The following is a 26,207-nucleotide window of genomic DNA, read 5'->3' as shown; positions in this document are numbered from 1 at the left end:
CCTAGCGATTGATTTTCAACCCCTCCAAACCTTTGCATCTCCCGCCCACACAAACACATACACACACACTATTCTTACCTAGCCCCCTAGCACCCTGTTTTAACAGCAACTCCTGTGTACTTTCTGTGCATGCTGACAAACATGTCTTATGCATAAATATGTGCAACTTCCTTGGCATACAGACAGAGATAAACCATTGTAAGCACATTCTAATGCCACATACAGATGCACACACATCAGGCATGCGTGTGTGTTTGATCAGATGCCAGTGACAGATGCAACAAAGCCCAGGTCGTATAGATGACCCAATTCTCTGCTGCAGGTAAACTCTGAAATGTTAGTTTTTGCAACATGTACATCTCACACATTTATACAAATGCATTCTTTATATGGACAGATAACCCATCTACACTGGTAATTTTGCTCTGCTGTTTAAGTAGGGACTTTATGTCACTGATTGATCAAATCCACGTTATTGTGAGTAGTTCTCAGCCTTTTTTGACAAGCTGGAACAGCATGGTTGGTATTTAGTTTCAACTTTTGAGCGTGTGTGTATGACTGAAAGAAGTGGTTCTTGGGACACCTAATGTAGCAGGAATGACAACGATATCAGTTTTGAGAAGTTTGGCCGGTGATTATATGTCTGTCTACTGAAGTCACTACAATTTAAGATTGAATAAACCCAAAGGTGTGTGTCTATTTAGCCAAAGGAGCGGATTTATATTTTCAACTGCTCTGGTTCTCAATAGCTCACTAGGCACAAAAGCCACATTTAAGCATTTTCAAAGACAGTCGTGACCCATGAATGTATTTCTGAAATGTAAAGGTCCAAACTGATAGATCTTAGAAAAAGTCTCAAAATAAAGAAAAAAATGACATGTTTATGTACACAGGGACAGGGATATTACCCCATTTGATTTTAAGTTTATCACAATAGTTGGTGCACCAGCCACTTCAGTGTTGTTTCGGCCAGTTGAGCACCATCGGATTTTTGTGACCTAGCATGCATATTATAAAACACAAATCGTTCCGTCTGGCTTCTAGTGCTATTTGTGAATAAAACAAACAAATAAACAAATTTTTTTAGCAGTTTTAGTTGAGTGGGTATTTAGTAGCATGATAAAATGTTCCACTGCTTAAATATGTTATTAAATTAAACAAAACATCCCCTATCTGCGTGTGCAGAGGCCATGTGAATCTTTACAAATGTGTGTGATGCATGTTGTCAGTGCGAGAGTAATTGGCAAAAATAGTACAAACACACACTGACAACATGTAAGAAACTGGGACAAGTTCCGGCCAGTGACAAGTGCATGAGCTGTACATGCTCTGTTTGTGTGTGCTAATAAAAATGCATGTGCACGTGGTTTGTGTGTGTATCGTGTGGAAATAGTGTGGGAGTGCCATGTGTCATCACAGTGTGAGCTTCTGTCCCCTCAGTGTCTCCCACTGAGGCCTCAACCCTCACCCCTCCACTTACACACTCATACACACACATGCATGCCGAGTGATCTTGGATCACACTTTATGGACATAGTATGCACACAGTTAAGGAATCTGAACACTATGTTTCAGCAATGTGTGAGCAATAAGCAGATTGCATTATGCATGCTGACAGCATAAGAAACACTTGTATCAATACACACCGTGTTTTTTGGGGGTTTTTTTCAACAAAAAAGAAATGTGAGGGTACTTTCAAAAATGACACCAACAAACAATTTTATCTCTCAGTTAAGTTCATACAAACAGCAGTAAACAAATATGAACTGCATCCAATCAATAGTTATGTGACCCTTTGACAGAGCACAAAGTCCCCTTGTTACACTTGCTCATAAAAGGAAGATTGTTTCGGGGATCTTTGAGAATTGCTACAGCTCTTCTGGGGTTTCAGACTGTCTAAATGTCTTCTATGTTTCATATAATCCCAGAATAACTCTATGATGTTGGGATCAAGCCTCTATGGGGGGCTAAACCATCTGTTGCAGGACTCCTTTCTTGTTGTTATGTATGTTGTCAGTGTAAATACTAAAATCCCTCTGGTGACTGTCAGTGACACATGTTGACTTTTCCTCCGGCAGCTTCTTATTAATTAGTAATACATTTTTTTGGTTAAGTTTTTAAGCTGCTAAATCCAGCACGTAGAAGAAAACAGGAAGACATGAACTAATATACTAAGGATATGGTGCACCAATTATCTTTCAGAACCCAGAAAAAACACTAAAGATAGTAGATATTGTCTGTCTCTCTTTTTAAATGACTATTATTATAATTATCCTTATTATTTTCCTCTTTTCCTGAATGTTTTGATAACAGTTAGATAGAAAGGCGTAACAACTTTTCAATGATGTCCAACAGAGAAAGCAATACAAACAATTGTTGGACAATACAAATACTGTGGGAATTGTGGTGGGAATGCTGAAATCATTCATTCCTTATCTCTTGCCGGCTGCTGGCAAGAATCTGTCAGAGTGATTGTTTCGAATCATTGCTACTAGAAAAAAAAAAACAATTACTCAGCATAGTTGTATGCACAGTTGAGTTGAGCTATAGTTACAGCTCGACCTGTTCAGCTAATTTTGATTGCCCTTTACTGCAGTCCCACCAATGGCATGATCCAATAGAGTTTTTGACTAATTATTCAAATCTTGTTCTGAAGTACATCCAGTTCTGTGTGTGAGCAGGATGTCGGCAGATTGGAGGTGTTTGTACGACGTGTGAGTTGGGAAGTGTGTTTCTGATGGAATGGTTAAAATCAAGTACAAACATTAATATATGTTTGTTTATTTTATCTGCATATTCATTGTAAATATACAATTTAACATAAATTATACAACAGCTCTATTAGCTAAGGATGAAAATGAGAGTAGCAAAACTGTACAGAAGGCTGCATTCAGATTTTGAGCAATCTGACAGTGAATTTGTAGTTTACTTTTTGCCTTATAAAAGTTATAAATGTGAACAAGCTGTGATATATAAAGAGTAGTAAACCCTTCCTTAGATTGATGTAAGAGGAGAAAATGATTTGGCTCCCCAAATCTCTCACGCCAACCTATCTCTCTCCAGTAGATACGGGACATTAAGCTGCATTCAACAACTGTTATGTCAGTGCTCTCTCAAGCCTCTGCAACCAAGGCAGTAAGTCCAAACCACTTTCCCATAGGGGAGTCCATTTGATTGGTGCAGAAGGGAGGTTGAATTCAGAAGAGCTTTAATGGCGCCATCACCCTGAGTCTTCTCCGCTTTATTTTATCAAGCCCCTCCCTCACAAAAACTTCTTTTCTCTTTCCCATCTCTCATTTAATTCCACTCTCCTTTTTTCCTGTTCCCTTTCAGTCTCTTACTTGTTGAAGCTTTCACTGGCAGAAGTAAGACAGAAGCACTCTCATTCTGACCACATTCTCCATCCTTATCCTCCCTCCCTCTTCTTTTCCCCCCGTTCATTTTCTCGCCCTTGCGTTATTGCTGATCTCAGCAGAGTGCGAACACTCAGCTGATGGACTCACTGCTTACCCCCACCCCCACCAAACACAAAAGCAGAATATCTTTCCTCCATTCCCTTCATTTCTTCTTTTGTCTATCCTTCTTCTTTTTCTACTTTGACTTCATGATGAAGGTGGCTTTAAGAAGGAATAGTCTCTAGCATTTTTTTCTCCTCCTTTCATACACCTCTCTGTCCTTTAGTCAGATAGATGTTTAATTAACCTTTATTTATCTAGGGTATGCTTGCTGAGGGTGACTTGCTGCAAACCTTAACTGGCTATAGAGGATTTTGTAGCTATTCAAATTGTTGTAAGTTGTTGCACAGGATCACTATGATTGTTAGTTTATGAGTAATAATATGGAAATTGCCATTTTTCAGGCATCAGCATTCTATATTGAAAACTGTTATCTAAACTGTTTTTCTTCAAACGGACGCCTGTCTTCATTAGAGTAACAGCGTGAGTAAATCTCACCCAATTATTCCCAGATTTTTCCAGTTCCTGTATAAATCTGAACCATCAGTCCCATCATCACATACGGTCACTGCTTGCTGATCCTTCTCGAACCTTCTCTCCATTCATCTGTGCTTTGAATACACTGACACGTGTCTGTTTCCTCTCTCCTGATCATCAGTGTCACTCTTTCCTGTCTCTAATCTTCCTAAAGTTTTTCCACTCACCTCTCTCCCTAATTTTCTCTCCCTGCCGGACCAGCTGATAGGTCCATCTGTCCCTCTGTCTCCTGCCAGCGTGACTCCTGGACTTCACAAGGACACGACGTCTGGACTTCTCTGTCCTTACTATGACACACTTTTTCTCTTAGTGTATTGGTGGGTGTTTGTGTGCATGTCATTTCATGGAGTTGAATTTTTGTACATTATGCCTTAGCAGTTGTTTAAGGCTGTCATTTCCCATCATTATAATATCTATTTAAGATTGACCCTCAAGTTAATCTCTTAATCAATTAATTCAAGCACAAGAAATCTATATCATATTCGAATGAGATGGAATTAAAAGGGAATGGCAATGACACAATCACAGAGAAGTGTCTCGGCTGCTCCACAGAGCATTTCAGTTGCTATTTCCTCATTAAATGTGTTTTTTTCAAATAATTATCAAAATTCTCCATAAGATCAAATTTGTTATTTAAATGTTTCTTTCACTGTACATTCATTCTTAATGGTATTTTGAAAAAAAAATCCTGTCTTTTAGCCAAGGATATGAACTAATTTTCCCTCAAAGGAAAAAGTTTTGTGATAAATCTGATGTGACAATAGCCTGGCTGACGCGTCCACATCTCGATGAGATGGTGGTCTGGGAACTAGGTGTGCATTTTCTCGTATTTGAGGTGTGGTTTACGAATGCCTAGAGCCGTTTATTGGGCGCTACGAATGTCTATCAAATGGCGCCTGGTTCTTCCCATGCTGCTTTGCGCGCGATTCATAGCCAATTGTATCACTTATACCAGATGACGTATGTAGAGCGACAGAAATTCGACGAGGAAGAAGAAGACGCTTTACTGTGTATGAGAAACGTTGCTCTTTTTTAAAAGTAAACTTGCATTCTAAGCTACTTAAAACACTTTCTAAGGCTGCATCGAACGGTAACGTTGTGTCCGCTGCCATGTTGGATTAACACTCTACAAGCTTCGGTGTCGCGCATAGACGTCGTCATCGTCTTGCTGTCCCCCCCCCGTTCTGTGATTGGTTCCCTAACTCAGGCAAAAATAAGGGCGGTGGTTTCCAGGCTGACTTTGCAGTGAGAATGAAATCGCGCGCAAAGCAGCATGGGAATTCCCAGGCTAATGTGACAAGGCAAAAGTGGTGGAAAGAGTCCCATCAGGACACTGAAGCCAGCCAATCAGTGTTTGTTTGTGAAGGAGAAGCTTCCACAGCTAATGTCTTTTTCAGGGATTTGTAAATATGCAGAGTCAAATTCCAAATTGAGCCATTTCACGGGGACTTCAGTGTTAGTATAGAGTCTCGTAGTTTGGATAAGTCTCGTCTTCAGCTTCAGCAATCCGCTGCTGCAGCTACAAATGCTCTCATAAACCAAGTCCCGTGGCAGCAAATGGCAGACAAAGTTAGCCATAAGCTAGGGGAGAAAGTAGAGCATCTGCCTGATAGTTATATTTTAGGAGATGGTAGAGCTCAGACCAGTGTAAAACCAGAGCAAACATCTGAGCATTGGATGGTCAGAAACATAACTTCAGTGATGCTTATCATCTACATTATGTAACCTGAACATTAGCAAGGCTTCCCTGACCTGATAGAGAGATCTGTTACCACACAAAATACTCCCTTAATGTTTATAGTATCATGTTTACAACTAGTAGAGGGGATTTTTCTGTATGTCATGGAAAGTCAGGGATTTTTTTCTCTTTCAAAAGACAATTGTTAATATTTATGGTATAATAAAAGACAATTACTTTCTTACCTTCATTACCCTGCTGCCCTAACATTATTTGTCTGTAGGTGTGTGTTTCTGTCTGTGACTCTATTTCTGTTCACAAGGGTGTGTGGGTGAGCACAGCACACAGTGAAGCAGGCTTTTAAACAAAAACACGGTATTGTTGTAACTACTTCCTTTTGCCATTGTTTGGAAACGGCTGGTGGTTTCTCGGTAGTGTTTTCCAAAGAATACAAAAGCGGTTTTGTTATCATTAAGGCAAACCTGTATCGCATTTCAAAAACAGATGTAAGACTTTAATTACAAATTTGTCTTAAAACATACATAAAAAGAACATGCTCAGTGATGCATCCCTTTTGAACCATCTAATCCATCCACCAATTTAGACAGAAAAATTTGCATTGCTTCAACAACACCTCAGTAATTCCACCTATTATTCAGGTTCCTTTAAGACTGACCAAGATGAAACAGAATAATTCCGTCAAATTAAACACAACCTAGCATTTTTATTTCCTTCACACACATGGTGTAAGCTGGATATTACACTTGGATATCCTGATGAGACAATTAATGCACTGAGGAAACAACACTCCTCTTCACATTCTGTCTGTCTTCTCCACCTTGTCTATCACTTTCATATATCAGAATAGCTTATTGAATTCTATCAAACTTCTGGCTATCACAGTGCTTGCACAGCCTAATATCCTTAAGGAGTGTGCGTTTAAATGCAGCAGATAGCCTGCAGGGCACTGAGTTGGAGGGTATACGAGAACATATAGGAGAGTCATGAGCCTGTAAATGACTGCAGAGCAATAATGATAATGGAAGTGATGGCAAAAGGACAACTTTCAACCAAGTACTCTCCCTCTCTCTTACTCATTGTGGCCTCATTTGTCTCTCCCTGTAGGATTTGATTTCCTTTCTTAGTGTTTTTAAAGTATTTCCTCTCAAATTGCACTGCTCTGTGTATGGTTGCTTACCATTTGATTGTTTTTTGATTGGCACTGGGGAGCGAACTGATTCACATCAAACTAATAATTGATGTTTCATACACTGTCAAGAGCATTCCAACCTAAATGTGTTTTGTCTTAAGCTATTAACCCTGATGGTATGAGTCAATATGGCTGAAAAAATGTCTCTTAGAAGACCAGTTTCATTGAATGTGTTCTCTTGCTGACGCAGAAACTAAGGTGAGTTGTCCCTGATGTGAGTCAGAGGATCCTGCTTACCCCTATCTTGAGTTGCGATGCCATTTGGCTTCTCTCCCAGGTACACCACTGACTCAGTAAACCATCTTTTTACCCTAAGATTTTTGTAAATGTTTCTCTAAAACCCCTTGGAGTTTCTCAGTCTCAATTCCACAAAATGATCTTTGTTTTAAGTCATACATGTTTTCAAAAACTCCTACTTTCAACTAGCAGTGAATGCTTCAGTGCTACCAGAAATACTCATCAATAACCAGAATCAAACATCATGTGACTCCTTTTCTGTGAAGAGCCAATATGAGAGTCACACAGACAACTTTGGTGTCCTCTCATTGATTGACTGGTCCAGACTCTACTGTAAATGATTAGATTACTTTGTGACGTCACAGCGTGGCACTGAAAATCAATGGACTGACATCCCTGAATACTAAATACACCGGTCTCTCTGTGGACGTGTCTCTGTGTGTGTCCCCTCTCCTCTTTTTCCTCCTCTCATTAATTCTTGTTCTCATCAAGTATCTTTCTCTCCACTGTGTTTGCCAAGAATGAAGTCAGCACACGTCCATACATACCCTCAAATGCACACACTTAACAAACTCTGTGTCAGAAGCCTCCTCAGTCACGACTCACGCAGCACAAGCACACACTCTCCCAGAAACCAATACAGAAGATAAAAAGTGAGAAAGAGAGAGACTGACACTATTAACACAAAAAAAATCGAAACTGAATTAAACGTCTGAAGCCTTGGTTGTGTCTCCCAGATGCTATAATGTTTGCTGCATAACACGTGGTGAAAGTGGTGAGCTGGAACAATGGTAACTTAGCTGTTCTTGGAGCCTTTCAATTGATAGTTGATTGATAATTGATAGGCCAAAATGATAGTTTGTCGTAGATGAGGAAAAAGAAGAAAATCTATAGATTTTTTTCAAATAAAGAGAATTATCTACTTGGGAGCCCGAATGTAGTCAGTAACCATATAAATCCAATCTAAGCTCAGATATCAAGGATTACCAAATTACAATGTTGGTGTGATAACTGCTGGCACTGATTGAAATGTCACATAGGATTCATCCTCTGGGAACCACAAAAAATACACTTCTGGAAATGCTAATGGACAAGTGAAATGGTTATTTGTGAGGCAGATGCTTTACTGTACAGAGCTGATCTCTGTATTTCAACCAAAAGTGTACAGGATGCACTGGCAGGTTTATAAAACCGTTCCTGTTGTACTTTTTGGTGAAGCTCAACAACAAGAGTAAAAACTTAAAGGTATTTTAGAAGGGACTTGTCATAGTATGGTCTTTTAAGTCAAACTGTTGAGTAGATTAAAAGAGTAACCAACTAACCACCACATAACTCACTGCTGTTTTAATGTCTAGGTGTAAACAAAAGCAACAAAAAAGTATGTATTAAACTCAACCTTATAAAAAATAAAACAAAATGGTGAAACATTATTTAGAATATTTAATTATGGTTCTTAGTAAAACAAGCCTGGGGTTTACAGGGCCAATAAGCAACAGAGGAATTACAATGTGATTTTGACTCATCTACCAACCACCAACTATTTGTTACGTCACTTCAGCGTTCCTTTCTGACATCTGAATGCAACTCGAGAGAGACATTGAAATTATTCAAGGCAATTCACAGTTTCCGAGGACCGTGTAACAGAAAATTTCATCACCCTCAAACACAAGGTTGCAAATATTTGTAACCACACAGACTGCGAGAGCTGGCTACACACATGCGCCTTTATCAATCTCGCTTCAGGAAAACAACAAATTCGACTAAGAAGACGAAGAGCAGAGGAACAACATGGATACTTGTCTTGAGGGGAGACTGCACGAGAATATCATCCACACCTCTACAATGCACTGTTGACCAATTATATGTGCATGTATGTGAAACTTTAGCAAATCTGACCTAAAAGGTAGTATGTACAGGACTGCACGTTCGTCTGTAGAGTTCAATCAGTATGTGTGCATGGGTACAGAAAGCATGAATTCCCTTTCAAGGAGCACCCCAATTCCCATTACCCTCAGAGAGCCCTACTGTTTGGTCTGAATGTGGCTATAAATAGGATTACAAGAACACAGCTCACATACACAGCAGGGATACAAGGTAAGCAAGCTGCTTGCAGCTTGCAGTATGTATTCTTACCGTACTTTAAATTTAAAATGTTCCATATGAATATATGCAAAGGTCTGCATCATGAATATAATTAGCAATCTAGGCTAGGCATAGTGATTATGTCTATGCACTTAGAGTATCTAAATAGAGGAATACTATGAGTATGCATGTGTGTTTTTGTATTCACCGTAAGGAACAAGTAATGTGTTTTATTGGCTGTGCTGAGTGATTGATCATAGGGAGATGGGAAAAGCAGGTTACTGCAGCACTTACACACACACATTCATTCCCTCTCTGCATTTCTCATTTCCCTCTCTCCCCTCCTCCTTTGTTCCATCTCCATCTTTGCCTTCCCTCCTCCTCCCATCCCTCTTCCAAACCTCTCTCTCATCCTCCATACATCACGCTCACCGGCCCTGTCCCTCCAGCCATCACTCTCCCCTTCTTCCTGTGGTCTCCCTCCTCCAGCTTTAAACTCCTCTCTGGTCCCACTCATGCCGCCTTTAAAAGGCAAACCCATCTTGCGTTTCCCCTTTCTCTTTCTGTCCTGTTATCCACAGCCCAGGGGAATGAGGAGACATTGTCACGTGTCTTCTTCCTCCACCTCCTCCTCTGTTTTTCTCCCTCTGTTATCTAGCTGCAGTAGTACTCTACTGTTACTCTGGCAAGTGGCTTCATCGGTCTCAGCGGGCTTCCTCTGCCTCTCTCCCTATATCATCTACCCGTCTACTGTTTCCATCCATCCATCCATCCATCCATCCATCCATCCGTCCGTCCGTCCATCCATCCATCCATCCATCCATCCATCCATCCATCCATCCATCCATCCATCTACAATGCTGCAAGAAGTGCAGAGTTTACTGACTGCGATTTAAAACTGTACTTATGGTTATGCATTAGAGGGTTGCAGCATGTTGTTTATAGACTGTTAAGGCAACCCCTTAGGAATTTGAACAAACATTGTGCATTCTTCTCTTTTTCACTAAATCCCTTGTCAGACATGGAGTGCGTAACACTGATGGCCTTTTCTGACACAACTAATTTTATATATTAATGTGTTAATGGTTCGCTTTAGTCAGACATATTAGAGAAAGAAGAAACCAAGGTAAAATGATAATTTTCACTATAAATGAGGTTGGACACCGAATTAAGTGAGTAATACATAGGGGCAACGTCACTGCGAAATGCAATCTGGGTAGTGGTGTCCATATTGTGTGACACGCCTGTGAACAAACAACCAAAAAATACAGATCAAAGACAAATTTGGCCACACTGAGCAAGAGAGACAAGCTAAACACCAAACCAAAATGGGTTATTTTGAGAAAATACAAGATATAAACAGTGCGAATTTAAACAAATATGTATGTATGTACATTTTACCTCTGGTCCTAAGGTACCACACTGTACGTAACTATGCAACCAGTTAGTTTTGCAAAGTCCAACCATGTGCCGTGTATGTACAGTTATCTTAAAAACATACAGTAACATAAATACTGTGCTCAGATACAATGTACCTGTGTGACACATGTGCCACACCAACATGTGAAAAAAAAACATTCTGCATATGTTTGGAGCATTGTTAGTGCACATGCTTAGAAACTAACACTATGCGTTCCCAAGCTGCAATATGTTGGTGACCAGTATGGGCAGAGTAGGGTCAAGATGCAGAGGTAGAGGCTTGTAGAGAAAGACCGCAATCACCCGCATCTTTACGATGTATCTTTGCCACTGCATAGTGACAAGCATGCTCATGAAAATAGCTGCAGAAAGAGAGTTTTGATGTGTTCTGGTAAAAACATGCATCTTAAAATACAATGTAATACTTTCTGAAAAAAGTTCTGCATTATGGGTGGCGCACTGGCAATTTTCAGAAGACACTAAGAATAAATAGAGGCGATTAAAGACATCACTACATGCAAACACATGACTGGCTTCATTTTTTGCTGTCGTTTTCATCATCAAGGGTAGCTGTTAACATCTTGTGATGATAAATGAGCACACGGGAGCACAAGTGTACTCCAACTAACTAGCTTATTATATGATATTTATATTTTGTCCTAAATATTGCTGTATGTTTCTTGTTTGGCCTTAAAAAACAGTGGCACAGTTAAGATTAGTAAGTTTGACAAATCATTTGAGGATGCAGATTTAAGATAAAGAGAAAAGGAACAGGAACAGGAGAAGGAAGGAAAATAAAGGAGGGGAATGGAGAAAACTATGCTACCCCACTGTCAGCCATTGCCATAACAACAAACCTGCTCCCCCATCTCTAGGAGAAGTGACATTTCACTTTGCCCTGTTTGCTGCTCCCTGCAGGGATGCTCTGATCCAGTGTGTGTGAATGTGTGAGTGTGTGTGTGTTTGTGTCCTCATTAAAGAAGGATAGCGACTGAGGGGGAGTGGCCCTGATCAAACATGCACACCTTGTCAAACCAGACCTCTGCTGTGTTTGCACGAAGGTATTTGAGATCAGAAAAGAGAGAAAGTCATGCAAGTAGAGATACTCTCTCTCTCTCTCACACACACACACAACAAGTTTCAGAGCAGAGATTAAATGGAAAAAAATTATATTTCATCATAATGTTTGGTAATACTATCAGGATTGGTTCTGTTAAGCCATATTCAATTAAATGATTGAGCTTGTGCAAAAAAAAACCAGATGATGAAAACAGAACCACAAAGAACAACCAAGAAGACAGCAACGGTGAGGATCTGACAATGATTAACATATGGGCAATTTAAAACATAGGTGCTTTAAGTTTTCATTGAAAACTGCATTTGGTGATATTCCTGTCATTTGGAGGATCTGTTGGCTTGGAGAGCTATAATTAAAAGAGAGAGCGAAAACGAAGTGTCCCATATTTCGATGAAAAAAAAAAGATTCAGCTGGAGTGAAAACAGTGAAAGCTGAATCAGGTTAAAAAGAAAAAAAATCATTAGAACTCTGTTATCTTTTCCCACTGTTTAATGTCAATTCGGTGCAGTCATTTTGAATGGGGATTTTTCTGTGTTTCTGGTGTGACATATGTCTGAGAAATGCAGAGGCAAACGATGGTCCTTTTGCCATGTTGGCTACTTGTCTCCGACAAATGGAGTGGGACTAGAAGCATGAAAAAATTTGAGAAGGTTTTTCTGTTCCAAAACTTTTGTTTAGGTGCAATCCTACCAATAAAAAAAAAAAAAACATTGGCAGACATTGTCTATTACCTGTCATTCATCAAAATAAAATAAAATGAAATAAAATTAAAATATACATCAAATCAAAAAATACTTTCACAGTTAGAAGAAATATTAATGTTGACTCACCCAGTGAGCACGACCACAAAGTCCATGACGTTCCAGCCGTTCCTCAGATAAGAACCTTTGTGTAACGCAAAACCCAGAGCAAGGATCTTTATCCCAGATTCAAAACAGAAGATGGCAATGAAGTAGGGCTCTGTCTCTTCCTGCAGGGTAGAAGGGTGAGGTAGGGAGTAGAGGAAGGGGTGAAAGAAAGAAAGGAAAAAATACGAGAAAAGACAAAAAAGAAGTTAAGGAAGGTAAGATGAAAAGAAAGCAAAAAAGAGAGAAGTGAGATGAGAAAAGAAGATCAGGGTCAGTTGCAGGCAGATTGTGGGCCCTTTTCTGCTCATGTGGAATATCATTTCTTCAGAATATTAACTGATTGTATGAACAACTTCCATCAATTAGATAATGAGCTTAAAATGTTAACTTTCTTAAGAGAGGATCAGTGTAATGACATTTGATATCTCTAAACATTTGCAGTGATGTTTGTAGTCCTGATTGCAACTTGCTGTGTATGTATTGTCATTTCTCTGTCCGATTGTTCTCCTGTTTACTTATTTCTGCTTGTGTGTGCTCAGTGAATATATGTTTAGTAATCATTTGTTTATCTACTCACCATCACCTGTCTCTGTGTTTGCAAGCCATTGTGTATATTTCTAAATCTGCACGTGTTTTGTATACTCTAAGTATGCGTGTGTATAGGGTGTGTTACCAGTCGTTCGGACAGAGGCGTCTTGTCTCCATCAGGAAGGTGCTGTTCCAGAGCCAGGACAATGCAGTTTGCAATGATAGTGGTGAGGATCATCCATTCAAATGGAGTATAGCTGCAGTTAAGGCCAGTATCACCAACAAGCAGGGTACATGTAAACACATACCTTATACACATGTACTGTATATCATTCACGCAGAAACATCATTCACCCAAAGACATGTCACTGCTAAGCACACTGCAGTTTAAATGCAGTTTCACTCAGTGTATTTTAATTGTGTCTGTATTAAGAAGTCAAGTCTAGCTAGTGAAATTTTATATAATTGTAAAATGTAAAATGAAGGTAAAACTGTTTCTTCATCCACAAGGTCTGACATTTTAAAATATCCATTTAGTCATTCAAATTATTCTTGCCACTCATAGAAAGCCAGACCTGCAACTTGGACTCTCTAAGTTTAACATGAAATTATACATAGTTTGATAACAGTTTCCCCCTATACAGTATCCTGTAAGAGCCACTTTGCTTCTTTACAGAATGTTCAAAATGTGAGACATTATATTTGTTTACAATATTTGTAACATTACAGAGGGCCAATTAAAATAAAATTTAATTTTAACACTGTTTGGAAACCTTTGTTGTCCTTTTAGAAGTGTACCATACTTTATACACCAGTCAGCAAGAATATTAAATCTACCGGGCTAATATCGTGTTTGCCTGCTTTTTCCCTAAGAAAACCTTGTGCCTTGGGTATTATAGTGAGCTTATATAAAGCCCTTATTACACAGTGCATTCAAGGCGGGGCTGATGTGGCTTAATTGTATATCAGTGTTGTGTTCGTAAGGTAGGGTCGCTGAATGGGAGTATTGAAGTTGATGTGCCTCTGAGCCAGCAGTTGAGATATCCATTAAGCTAAATTGAGGTGGGTGTGTGTTTGTGTGTGTGCGTGTGTGTGTGTGTGTGTGTGTGTGTGTGTGTGTGTGTGTATAGGGACCAGCTGACTCAGTGGGACACACTACTTTATCCAATGAGGCTGCTGTCATTTAGTTGATTTTTTTATTTGAAACCACACACTGATACATTGATATGATGCCACATTGACTGTTTGATCAGAATGAACAGCCTAAGAGGAAAAGCAGTGCTTCAATGAGGACGCCCCCCCCTTTCTGTCATAGTGCAATTGCTTGTGAAAAGTGCCAGTATTATATATTATTTACTTAAGCTGTAGATGCTTTTACTGTTGTGACTGATTGATGTATTGGTACGTTGGCACACCAAATGGCACATTTTTGTGTCAGCAGCCTGAAAATCCGAGACAAATGAAGTGGCTACACGAGTGACATAATGTAATTTAACTTGAAAATGGTCAGTTTTTACAGCTGTAAGTGAGAACAATATCTCTACGCACACACACACACACACACACACACACACACAGGCTGACTCACAGAGGTCGCCTGTTGGAGCAGCCTGTTGGAGCAGCCAGTTTTTCACAGCGCTCCATGCAGTCAAGTCCGTTTCAAAGTGTTGTGGTGTGTGTGTCTGCATGTTATGTGTGTGTCCATGCCTGAGTAATGCCCGCTGGAGGGGCTAAGATGACTGGATACATCCAGACAGATCAAGCCTGTGCCTAATTGGCCAGTCATTATCCTGTTAGCCTGTATGTGTGGGTCTGTCTCTTTGCATGTGTGTCTGGATTGTGTGGTAGGAGTACGTGTCTATTGTCGTGTTTACCAGATGCAACGTTGACACTGACACTATGGCCAGAGGATGGCCTCTGTGTGTGTTTGTGTGTAGGATAAGAAGCCGCTGGTTGATGTGAGAGGATCAGACAGGTCAGTCTGGGGAGTGCACACTAACAAGACAAAGCTGAACTACACAGCAAACGCTGGCTGGCAGACAACGCACACGCCTGTACTTGTGGAACAAATCGCAGCGGAAACTAGAATGTGTCCTCACGCACAAAAACACTGTCTTGGAGTTCTGGGTTAGATTTTAAAAGTTAAGTAGTCTAAGTTGTAGAATTCCACGTGTTGCATTCACCCTATGAATCTTACTAATGTATGCAGTTTTCTGGTATTCTGTCCACAAAAGAGCCATTTGTTAATATTTTTTTACTCATTCATGTTGGTGGGAAGCACAAGGGAAAATATATATAATGAAGTGCATCCTCAGATCATAACACAAAAAGCTTTTTATTCTCTCATATATGTGCTGAATGTGCTGCATGAATTATTCTTTAAATACTTTTTTCAAATATTTACACACAAACACAGTATTCACATTGTACACTGAGGAAGCTGCTGCATTCAAACATGACTTGTAATGACAACCGTAGAAACACCACTTAAGTCAGAATTTAGTCTTAATCATTTGAACATGAGATTTACAGTATCTGCTACGATACTGAAATCCTAAATTATTTATTTGAGGTTTAAAAAGAACAAATTCCAAGTGTCAAGTTTAAAAAAAGAGGGGAAGACATCTCTTAATTTGATATTTAGAACCAGAAATCTAAAATGGTAAGGGTTCAGCTCTCAAAAAAAGAAAACAAAGACAAACAACAACAAAAGGCTGGACTGGTGGAATTGTCTAGGCCGTACACAGAGCTAGAGCGTGCGTTTTTTCACCGTATGCATTTGAAAAGCAGAAGTTATCCAGCTGCAAGGAATGAGGGATTTGCTCATACGTTTCAGAACACGGTGCTTCGTTTTTTTGCTTCAGAGATACTGTATGTCCAAGAAAATTTGGTTTTAGTTGTGAGGGAAAGTTGATCTTTTTCAGCTTCCCCAAAGACCCAGCAATCTTTAATCAGTGGATGTGGTTTTATGGAGTACACCCACAAGGGTAATGTGGGGTTCGGTATCTTTCCCTGAGGACACAAAATTTCTGATTGGTGGGTGACCACTCTGAGCGATTGTCATGCCTCCAGGTGAAACATTACAGCTTGTTGAAGCCAGGTGAACCAAATCTGCAGAGTTTCCAAACTAGTACTAGTACCAAGTTAATGGTCGCATTACTTTGTTTTCCCAACCATATACAAGCATTTTTACTGCATTATATCAAAGAAGTACAATTAATCCATAACAAATCCATAGTAGTGGAAGGAAATTAAATCAATATAAAGAAAGGAAAAAATGGAAATGAAGAACATTCGTCTTAAGGTTGGACTTGAACACAAGTCACTTGCTCCTCCTCCCTTCCAACTTTCTTACACAACCTTTGTCAGATGTTGATTAGCCAGCATTTTAGAATGTTTTTACGAATAGTGCAGCTGGTGCATCATTTGCCGCTGCAAAAATATTAGTATCAATGATCAGCTGCAGAGCAGTTCCCTGCGAGTTGAAAACTGCCGTGAGGGGCTCTTGACCAAGCAGCAGTGTAAGATGACAATGAGAATGTTTTGCTCCAACATAAAGTTCACAGTATGCTTATATGTAAACGTATCCAAGAATACCTACATCTTGTTTTACATTTATCTTATTTCTTGATTATAATTGCCTTGAAAAAAACGTGATTCTTGCTAGGTTGTTGGATTTAGCCGTGATGTCAAGAAAAAAAAGGTCACTGTAAAAAGTTGTTTTATATTTTCTTTTTTAAACATCACCTACTGCTTGTATTTAGCTGTCTTGATTCAGCAGCTCTAAATGTCTATTTTCTTCCTTTTTGAAAGATTTGGCAGGCGGTGCCACATTATCTGAAATGCACATTGTGTTAACTTTGTGGTTGTTTCAGGGTATACTGTTCTGCTTAGTAGTTTAGTCTTGTTTCAGGTTCTTGTTTCATCTTCTCAACCAGTTTCCTCAGTCCCCTCCTGTTCTGATCATTAGCTCCACTACCACACCTGTGTTCAATCTTCTCAGCTGCAACCATTCACTGATCAGTTCTCCACAGTATTTAAGCTCTATGGTTTCTCATAGTCCTTGTCAGATCCTCGCCCTTACCACTCATGTTGCTCTTCATAGTTCACGTTGTATAGGTTTTGTCAGGCTTGTTCTCGTTCTTTGGTTTCTGTTTTATTCAGTTTAATTTCCTAGTATTCCGGCTTGGCCGTCTCTTTTGTTCTAGTGTCTGCATTTGGGTCCTCAATACACCACAACATCATGTAGATCAATAAGTTTCCCTTTAAATTAAAATCAGATTGTGATCACCTATCCATTGCACAATCTCATACAGCACAAATATTCTGTGTGCCTCTGAGACTGTGTATGTGAGCAGACATGCCTGCCACAACATCTATTATTTAGCAGACACACACTCTGCTGGCCTAACAACCAGTGAAAGCAGAAGGTAGCACTCCTCTGTGAGTGTGGGTGTGCATCTTTCATTTCCTCCCGTTTCTTCACATTCCTGCAGTCTATTTCTATGTATTTTAAGATCTTTATCTATTTCCAACAATTTTTTCCTCTAAAAGGTCTTTCTGCTTAGTTTTCTCCTGGGTTGCCTATTTCTGCGATTACATTTTCATCTGCATTTTCTCACCATCCCTTCTCTCTTTCTTATCATCCTCCATTTTTCCTCAGGTCATTTTTTTTTTCTTCCTGTACCCTATTTTACCTCCTCCGTCCCCCAAGATCCGTCTTTGGTTTCTCCTCACTTAACCTTATTCACCGGTCACATCACACTGCTTAAATTTGGAGAGAGAGGGAAAATAAAAGATTGGGTGAATCTGAAGCAATTAGAGGGCAGACATTTTTGGCAACAGTATTATTGGTGAGCACTGCAAAAATGTGAGTTCCTCTCTTGTTAATTAAAATGCCTTTCTATTGGCCACACAAATGCCACTACACTGCCGTATACACTGAGTTCACACACACACAACTAGGTCCCCATAAAACACCCTGGACCCAACAAGTATGGAAGGTTCTGGTTTTTGGACCCCATGAACAATGAAAATCAAGAACACCCACACACACACACACACAAACAATGTAATTCCTTCTCCTTTTGAGTCTTTGTTGTTGCATGTAATTTCTCAGAGCAAACAACCCCCACAACACACACACTCAAAAAACTGCCTATGAAGAGCACAACTCACATTGACAAGTATATAGCAAAGCATAATAACACTTATGATTACACAAACTAGCAAACTAAAGAAAAAGACGAAGATATGACTGACACTTATGCACATTATTAATTATTCATTCTTGCCTTATCCAATTCAGGGTCGCGGGGGGCTGAAATCTATACCAGCTGCCATTGGCCGAGAAGCAGGGTACACCCTAGACAGGTCACGTGTCCATCACAGGGCCAAAACCAAGAAAAACAACCTCATACATGCTCTCAAGGTCATTTCAGAATCACCTATTAACCTAACATGCCTATATCTGAACTGTGAGAGTAACTGGAGAGAAAATAAATTTATAAAATTGACAAAAAACTCAAGTAAAATATCTATAATTTGTGTACGTGCAAGGGTTTAACTCTACTTTGTCTGTCAAATAGCAGCATATTTCAATCTGCAGTGCACTTCAGCAATTTTATTAGTTTCTGACCTAAAAGTTAATCATATTCAATTAAGTTTTAATTCCAAAGCACCAATTCATAAAAAGGTCACCTGAAGGTACTTTAAAAATTCAGTTTTAATCTAATTATAATCTGATTCAGCCCAAAGTTAACTGTTCTGAATATTTTCAGTCTGTAAAATTACACATAAGTGTATTGAATTTTGCTGGTGGTGTACGCTGACGGAAAGAGGTATTAATGCATTTTAAAAGGAAGTGGTGACTGAATGCATTTGGTGTCAGAGCAATTTCACTTTGGCCCAGGAACAGAGACCAATAGACATGTGCTGTGTCGAGTCCCGGGCTGATTCTAGCTTGTTTGGAAGTTTTTAAAAGAACTCTTCTTATAAAAGTGACCCAGTTGTTTCCTGAGTTTATAATAAACCTAATAAATCACTATCCAAGATGCCCCTCAGGGGCTTTAGCCTCTTCAGTGTGTATTCTTACTGGATTTTATAGTCTTAATTTCTTTAACTAAGAACATTAAACAAAAGAACAAGCGTATTAATCATAGGGATTTTTAGTGAGTACATATTTTCTAAATTTCCACAGATAGCAATCCACATTTTTAGTGTGACTTTTTCAACTGAATCTTTTCGCTGCTAATAAATTAGCAAAATAAAAACTCATGGTCACTTCCCCATGTTGTGGATACAATGTTTTCATTCTTCCGTTTGTCACGTCTCACTGGATATGACTGCCTCTTGGTCACAACTGAGACCTCCACCTCTGTCCTGGACTGAAATACACAATCTACTTTTGAGCACCTGCTGTCACCAAATATTCAAATATTCTTCCTCCTCCTCCTTCTTCTCCTTGCTGGGTTTCAGCTGCTTGAGGCGTTCACTTGTCAGTTCATTACTGGATCTTTGTTTTTTTGTCCAGTGGCTCTGATGCTCATTAGTCCCCTCCCCCTCCTCCTTGAGCCTAGTTTCCACGATGCAGTCCGGTACGGGTCGGTTCGCTTTGGGGTCAGCTTTGCGTTCCCACTGTACAAAGGGGACCCTCAGGGGTGGGCGGAGTGCGTGCCGAAGCGTAAATAGCAAATAACAGCAAATAACATCCATAATTTTGAACCACCTCCAAGCTTCTTCAGCTTAATGCGACACTGGCTCGCGGTCCGGTTGAAACCACTCTCTGCCATTTTTGCGGCAATCAGCTGTAAAACTTTTTTTTTTGGCACAGCGCCATCGAGCTCCCGCTGCACAGCCTCCTCACCAACAACGGAGAGCAGAGCCTGGAACCGGTCCTGTGTGCTAGGTACCCCAAGCAGAAGGGTTACAAAAAATGGTAACGGGTACCATGGGACCGGTACGCTTTCGTGGTACAGTAGTGGAAACACTGAAATAAGCGAACCGTTCTGAACCGACCCGTACCGGACTGCATAGTGGAAACGAGGCTTTAGTGTACAGTCTCAGGTTGCAGGACTTAAGGTGAAACTCAACATGATTTTTTTAAGGAGCTCTCTTGTCTTGATGTTAGTGGCTTCTATTTCCATTCTTGGCCAGGTTATTATACGAGCAGGGTATCTGATAGCTGGCAGGAAGTACTTGTCAATGGCTTGGACATAGTTCTTCCAATTCAGCTGGTTCTTAAGATCTGCCTTACTCTTTGTAGATACTTGGTTGTGGCTGACATTCTTTTGGTTCCCTTAACGATTGCCATTTGCCCGCTCATTTTTTCATAATCAAAATTGGTCTATGCCTTTCCAATCACCCTGTCAGTGTTGCAGGGATGTGTCCACTAAATTCATTCATTATACCAATAAACTATTTACCTGTTTAAAAGTTATCCTCTGTCCACACACATAACAACCCTCAACCTAAAGAAAACCACTGCATACCAATTTAAATCACTCTGCATCAGTCCTTCTCTGAAAAATGTCCCTGTGCATCAGTTTGTTTGTGTGTATGCAAGCTGTGTGTGTGTGTTCACCCAAGTGTGTTTGTGTGAGTGTTTTCAGCTGATGAGGCATTTTGGCGTGGCGCTGAGGCTGTGCTTTAGGGGAGCCGAGCCTGATGAAGGGGAGATTTTAAATCACACCAAATGAAGCTTTATCAAATAAATGAAACTGTGTAGCACTCGACTCAGCAAGAGTCAGTTCCTTTATGGCAGTGACGCAAGTACTATGTTCTCTCTCTTTCTCTGTCCTCCATCACAAACATGCAGGGCTGAGAAGTAGCTAGAAACAGATTTGTACACAGTCAAACATTCTCTAAAGTTGTATTCCTATTTCTAGTTTGGATGTTACGTTTGTATTCATAAACTGATGCATTACCATTAAATTTAGTTAAACATAGCAACTTTTTAATCCTTTTTCCTGATTCGTGGTAAAGCCTTATTGCATATACATCAATTTGTGCTCATTGAGCAAGAACACAACTAACTGCAAGTGAGAACACAGCTAAATGTGTGAGGCAACGTGAAGATATGTTCGCCTACCTCTTTCTGTAACATGTTATGGTCTGAAGTGCTATTGCAAACAAAAACTGCAGAGATTTGGTTTATAGAACACAACTCCAATGCCAATGAGTTTGACATTGCATCCATTGCTGTCTTGTTTGTTTAAACTAGTCATGGCAAGGGATGGAGTCATCTCAATGAGGATCTTCAGAACTATGCTTGTCTAAATGTTAGCAACTTATCAATGACAAGGTTATCCCACCTTTAAGCATACACCGCTTTATAATCTATTTGAATGTAAATGAGAATGTCATTTACAAAATCAACATCATGATATGTTCTGATTTCCAACTAGCAATTGAGAAAGAAATGTTTACTGAGAAAATTAATACAATTTTACGTTGAATGTTTTTGTATATTCATGACGAATATTTTAGTCCAATTGATTAAATCACATTTACAATGTCAGGCTAAGTGTCTGTACATACTTTTGTGGGCTCTCTGCATTTAATGCCTTATAAACGCCTGTTTTAGGGTTTTGCTGGTGCTTAGAGATCCAAAATGTGTGGAAAAACCTGAACTGTGGGCTGCTCTTGGTTGTGTTGGTGCTGTTGTTGGTGCTTTAACTTCACTCTGCTGGGGAAAACACAAAAGCCAAAGTGACAGGCAAATATCTGCTTTGTGGTGAAGTGAAAAATAAATAAGTCGAACTGTCAAGCGCAGCTGTTGGCTGAGATTTTTACCTGTGCTTCTTTGCTATTGATCATTTTTCGCACTTTGACCTCTTTGTTATGAAATCAGTTGCTGACAGCCACTCCCAGCTACACCAAATTTTCAGAAAATCAGCATTCGATGAACTCATAATGTAATTTCCTAAGCTTATGTGCTGTTAACTTTTAGGAGTACTGCATGTCTGCCCGTCTGCACTAAAAAAATACCCAACCATAGTGGCTGAGAGCAACACTGATGGTGCATGTACAAATGGCCCCTAACACTAGATAACGCAGTTGGGAATCAAATTTCTCCTGGATGTATAGGTTCAATGGGACATGAAGTGGCCTAGGTCAAGTAAGTATTCTGGAACAAGTAATGTACTACAGTACAATGGCCTAGATGAGCTATAACCTTAGCTCAATATAAAAGTGCACGTAAACATATTGACCTTCCCAAAGGCTGTTATTATCATCAGACTTCCTTTTGAAAGCAGAGCTCTCATTCCCTGCTAGATGTAAGAAAGAATGCAGGTTTCAGGCATTCTTTATTCTTCTTTATTTTTTTTACTTTTAAATTTGACAGGAAAGGGATGGGGTCTCCTGTTTGAGACAGCTTTCAAATAATTACAGGAGAAAGGATTCTGCTGAGGAAGCGAATCCCTCTTCGATAAATATACTGTTTGAGAACATAAATCTTTGTTAAATCAGGGTGTTGAGTTAGCTGTAGCAGCAGACACAATTTGCTTGGTAACATTGATTAATGTCAAATTATCATGTCTGTGCGTACATGTGCAAAAATATGATTGGAAGTTACCTGCCACACAGGCAACAATAGTGATCAGCCAACAGGACAGTGCAAGAGGGACTTCAGTATTCCTCCTGACCTAATGTTGTGTTTCACCAATGTTGTTTTACTTAAGATGTATATTTAAATGTCACGTCCCGCAGCTTTGATAGTAAAATATCAATATTCATTTTTCTTTTAACTTCCTCTATCACACTTTTCTGCTATTTTCCATGTCCATTTTCCTAGTTTTTGGTTTTCAGTTTTTCTGCATACTAGTTTTTGTAGGTAAATCAACTTAATATTTTTTCTCTTTTGGCCCTTTTGAATTACTAAGAATCATTCCACATCGTTTCATCTTCTTTGTTCCAATTCAGCCATCTAGCCCTCTCTCCATCCTCTCCCTCATCTTCCCTACCCGCATCCTGCTTCACTCTTCTCCTCCACAAACTGCTATATTTAGACTTATGAGAGATAAAAGGGTGCATCTCTTTCCCTCTCTTTCCCCTGACCCCAGCTGTTTTTGATTTTTGGAAGATGCTTAATTTTTTTCTTCTTTTTTCTGGAATATCTGCTGTGCACTTTGCAGGCTGGTAATGAGAACTGAATAACTTCCTACTCTCTGTAGGTTTACACACAGAGCAATCTATCAATCTATCGCTCACTCATTTCTAACTGGGCTGAACCAAGTTATTGAATTCACAATCTCCAAACCAAGTCCAAAATGCTAACACAGATAAAATGTCATGCATACACACTTGCATGCATAAGTACACAAACACATTATTCACACAGACCCCACTCATACAAATACACAGCAACACTTGCAGCATCTTTCATGATGCGACTCAAGGCAAGAGTCTCATCTATAAAGAGGGACAGGCGTACACCAACATACGCACTGTGTATCACACAGCACATAGTAACTACTGGACAACCTAGTTATCACTTTATCTGAGCTTCTAGCTAAGACCACTTACTGCAAAATGCCAAAATACCAAAACAGTGTTCACTGAAATTTGGTCCTAAATTAATCCAGTGGCGTAAACACCAAAGTCATCCTTCCTCTCTTTTTTAATTTCCTTTAAATCACTGTTTAGATGATAAAAGCCAGAAATTACACTACTTTACAAGTGAATGGATTAGATTAGATTATCATAACTGTCATGTAAATTGGATGAGTTTCCCAGCAAATTAAATATGAGTGTACAAAGACAAACAAGAAAGAATAAAAAGATACATGAAAACTAAAAACATGAAAAGAATACAAAAACATTGAATGTGCAAGAACGTCAGAGTGTATTTAAAACAAGTTGTCAGTCTATGCTTCACTTATTTTAACTCTGATAGATACAAGTTCTGCCTCAGATAATGGTTGAACTGCAAATATTTTTTTTTCAGCTGAAACATTGTCTTGACTCCAATACTATCTAAACAACCAGGCTATCTCATTAATTATCAAATTAAATTTCCATCCATCCATCCATTTTCTATACCCGCTTAATTCAACTCATGGTCACAGTGGTGCTGGAGCCTATCCCAGCTGTCTTTGGGTGAGAGGCAGGGTGTACCCTGGGCAGGTCACCAGTCCATCACAGGGCATTCAATGAGATGTGGAATTTATCATCTTTATATTAAAAACAAAAAGTAACAAAGTTACTCTAATTTTGTTGATCAAATGTGTAATTTCTTAGCAGTTCAAACCATGTAAAACCTACTAGATGCAGCCGTTTTATCAATGCTTATATTTCAAAGAAACAAGACATCAAAATGACCTGACTGAAAGTTTAGTTATTGTTGTTCAAAACGAACAAAGTGAATATTTCTTGTTAACATAAATCATCAACTTTATCAAAATTGTTGGGTTTCTTTCACCAAATAGAATTTCATGGTTTATATCAACTGTTTATCATTAAATACAGGTTACTATCATCACTTCATCAGAAATTAATATCCAATTAAATTAAACATCTCTACAGCAGCTCCGAATCCTATTTCTTTTCTCCAGCCAAGGGTATCACATGTATCTATCTACCAACCCCCTCTGTGTCTCTTGGTATCCTATTTGAGTTAAGGCCTCTGTCTCATCCTTCTTAAAATGGAAAACACTTTCCTTTTGTTATTTTCAGTCCCCTTTTTCTTTCTTCCCATCTCTTATTTCCTTTTCCTTCTGACTCATGCCATCAGAAAATTAAAAATTAGTCAAATTAGAGTAGAGTCAAAATTAAGAGGAAAGTATTAACAGAAGTCAGCAAGAAAAAAATAATTTTTTACAATTCTCTTATTCACTCACTTATGTAGCACCTTTTTAACCTTGGTTAAGTTCTACAAACTGCACGTGTTTCTCGTTCACAAAGACATTCATGCAGAGCTTTTATTATACATACACACACTTTATACATTACACAGCACCTTTTCCTCTACAATCACAAACCAATGAACATATTGGGGGCAATATGGGATTCAGTGTCTACCCGAAAGACACTTTAAAGCTGGGTATTATACCGCCAACAAATCGGCAGGAAGAAGGTTTGTCTATACCATCTGAGCCTGAAGGACTGAAGAGGGCAAAGGACAAAGGAGAAAATAGTGACACGGTAAAGGGGAGAGGGTAAAAGAGAAAGCAGACTGACAAGAAGATAAAATATAATGAAGGATATACAGAGGTAAGGAGAGGCAAGTAAGTAAGGGTAGGGAGTAATGGCGAACAAGGAAGTAATGAGGGAATTCATATTAAGAAGTACGATGGAAAGATGCAGAAAAAAGAGGAGAAGTTGGAGAGCTATTGGGTTAGAGAAGGGAATGTGAGATGGAAGTAAAGATAGACCGATATGAAAAGAAGAAGAGAGAAATGCAGTATTTTTTATCATTCTGAGTGAGTGAGCTCCATAAAAGTAGGTTACTGTCAGCAGACAGGGAGAGGCTCACACACAGAGCTACATGTACCATCTCCATTTTAGCTCTTCTGAAGCAGCCGCAGTATGTGTGAGAGAGAGAGAGAGAGAGAGAACTTTGAGCATGCTCACTGAGCCACCAGCTGCACTGCTGGTTCCAGCATTAAAATACCAAGTGGATTGTTTAAATGGCAGCTGTGAATATTTCAGCAAGAGGAAGAAAAAAAATGAAGAAGGAGCAGAACACATCTACCCTACAGGCGATGATGATGCACCACTCAAAAAGAGTCAACCATTCTGGTACTGGCCTGATGTTTCCACATAATGTCTTGGTATTTGACTTTAAGAATGTCACTTAGTAAAATTATTTTCACTGAATAATCGATGACATTTGTAAAAAGCATGAAAAAATACTGGTGTCTTATCTTAAAGAATCCCTTCTTCAGCTAACGAGCCCCTTGCATATGAGTAAAATACAAACCAAATGCGCAAACCCTAACAAACCTAAAGAAAGAAAGAGACAAGCTGTCTTATCCTTCTCTTTATGGGAGGCTTTACAGCGGGGAAAAATACAGAAATTTGCCCACTCCACCCTGAATGGCATGGACTCACATACACCAATAGACAGTAGCTGCCACAACGCAGAACAGGGATGCTCGGATTAAATCCCACACAGAGGGAGAGAGACTTCTTC

The 26,207-nt window shown here is 39.4% G+C and overlaps 1 protein-coding gene across 8 annotated transcripts in view; it reads right to left on the bottom strand.

Annotated features, from left to right (window-relative positions):
- cacna1ab (calcium channel, voltage-dependent, P/Q type, alpha 1A subunit, b) overlaps window positions 1-26,207 on the bottom strand; it is a 141,165-nt gene that overhangs the window by 83,052 nt on the left and 31,906 nt on the right. For all 8 annotated transcript variants that reach the window (XM_075463936.1, XM_075463940.1, XM_075463941.1 and 5 more), the window contains exons 2-3: window positions 13,218-13,324; window positions 12,527-12,666 (exon numbers count right to left, since the gene is read on the bottom strand). In XM_075463936.1, coding sequence (XP_075320051.1) covers window positions 12,527-12,666; window positions 13,218-13,324 — 247 coding nt within the window. The remainder of the gene's footprint in view (window positions 1-12,526; window positions 12,667-13,217; window positions 13,325-26,207) is intronic.

The sequence above is a fragment of the Odontesthes bonariensis genome, chromosome 4 (assembly GCF_027942865.1).
Source record: "Odontesthes bonariensis isolate fOdoBon6 chromosome 4, fOdoBon6.hap1, whole genome shotgun sequence".
Lineage (NCBI taxonomy): Eukaryota > Metazoa > Chordata > Actinopteri > Atheriniformes > Atherinopsidae > Odontesthes > Odontesthes bonariensis.
Note: the sequence above shows the minus strand (reverse complement) of the source record. Positions and strands in the feature narration are given on the sequence as shown.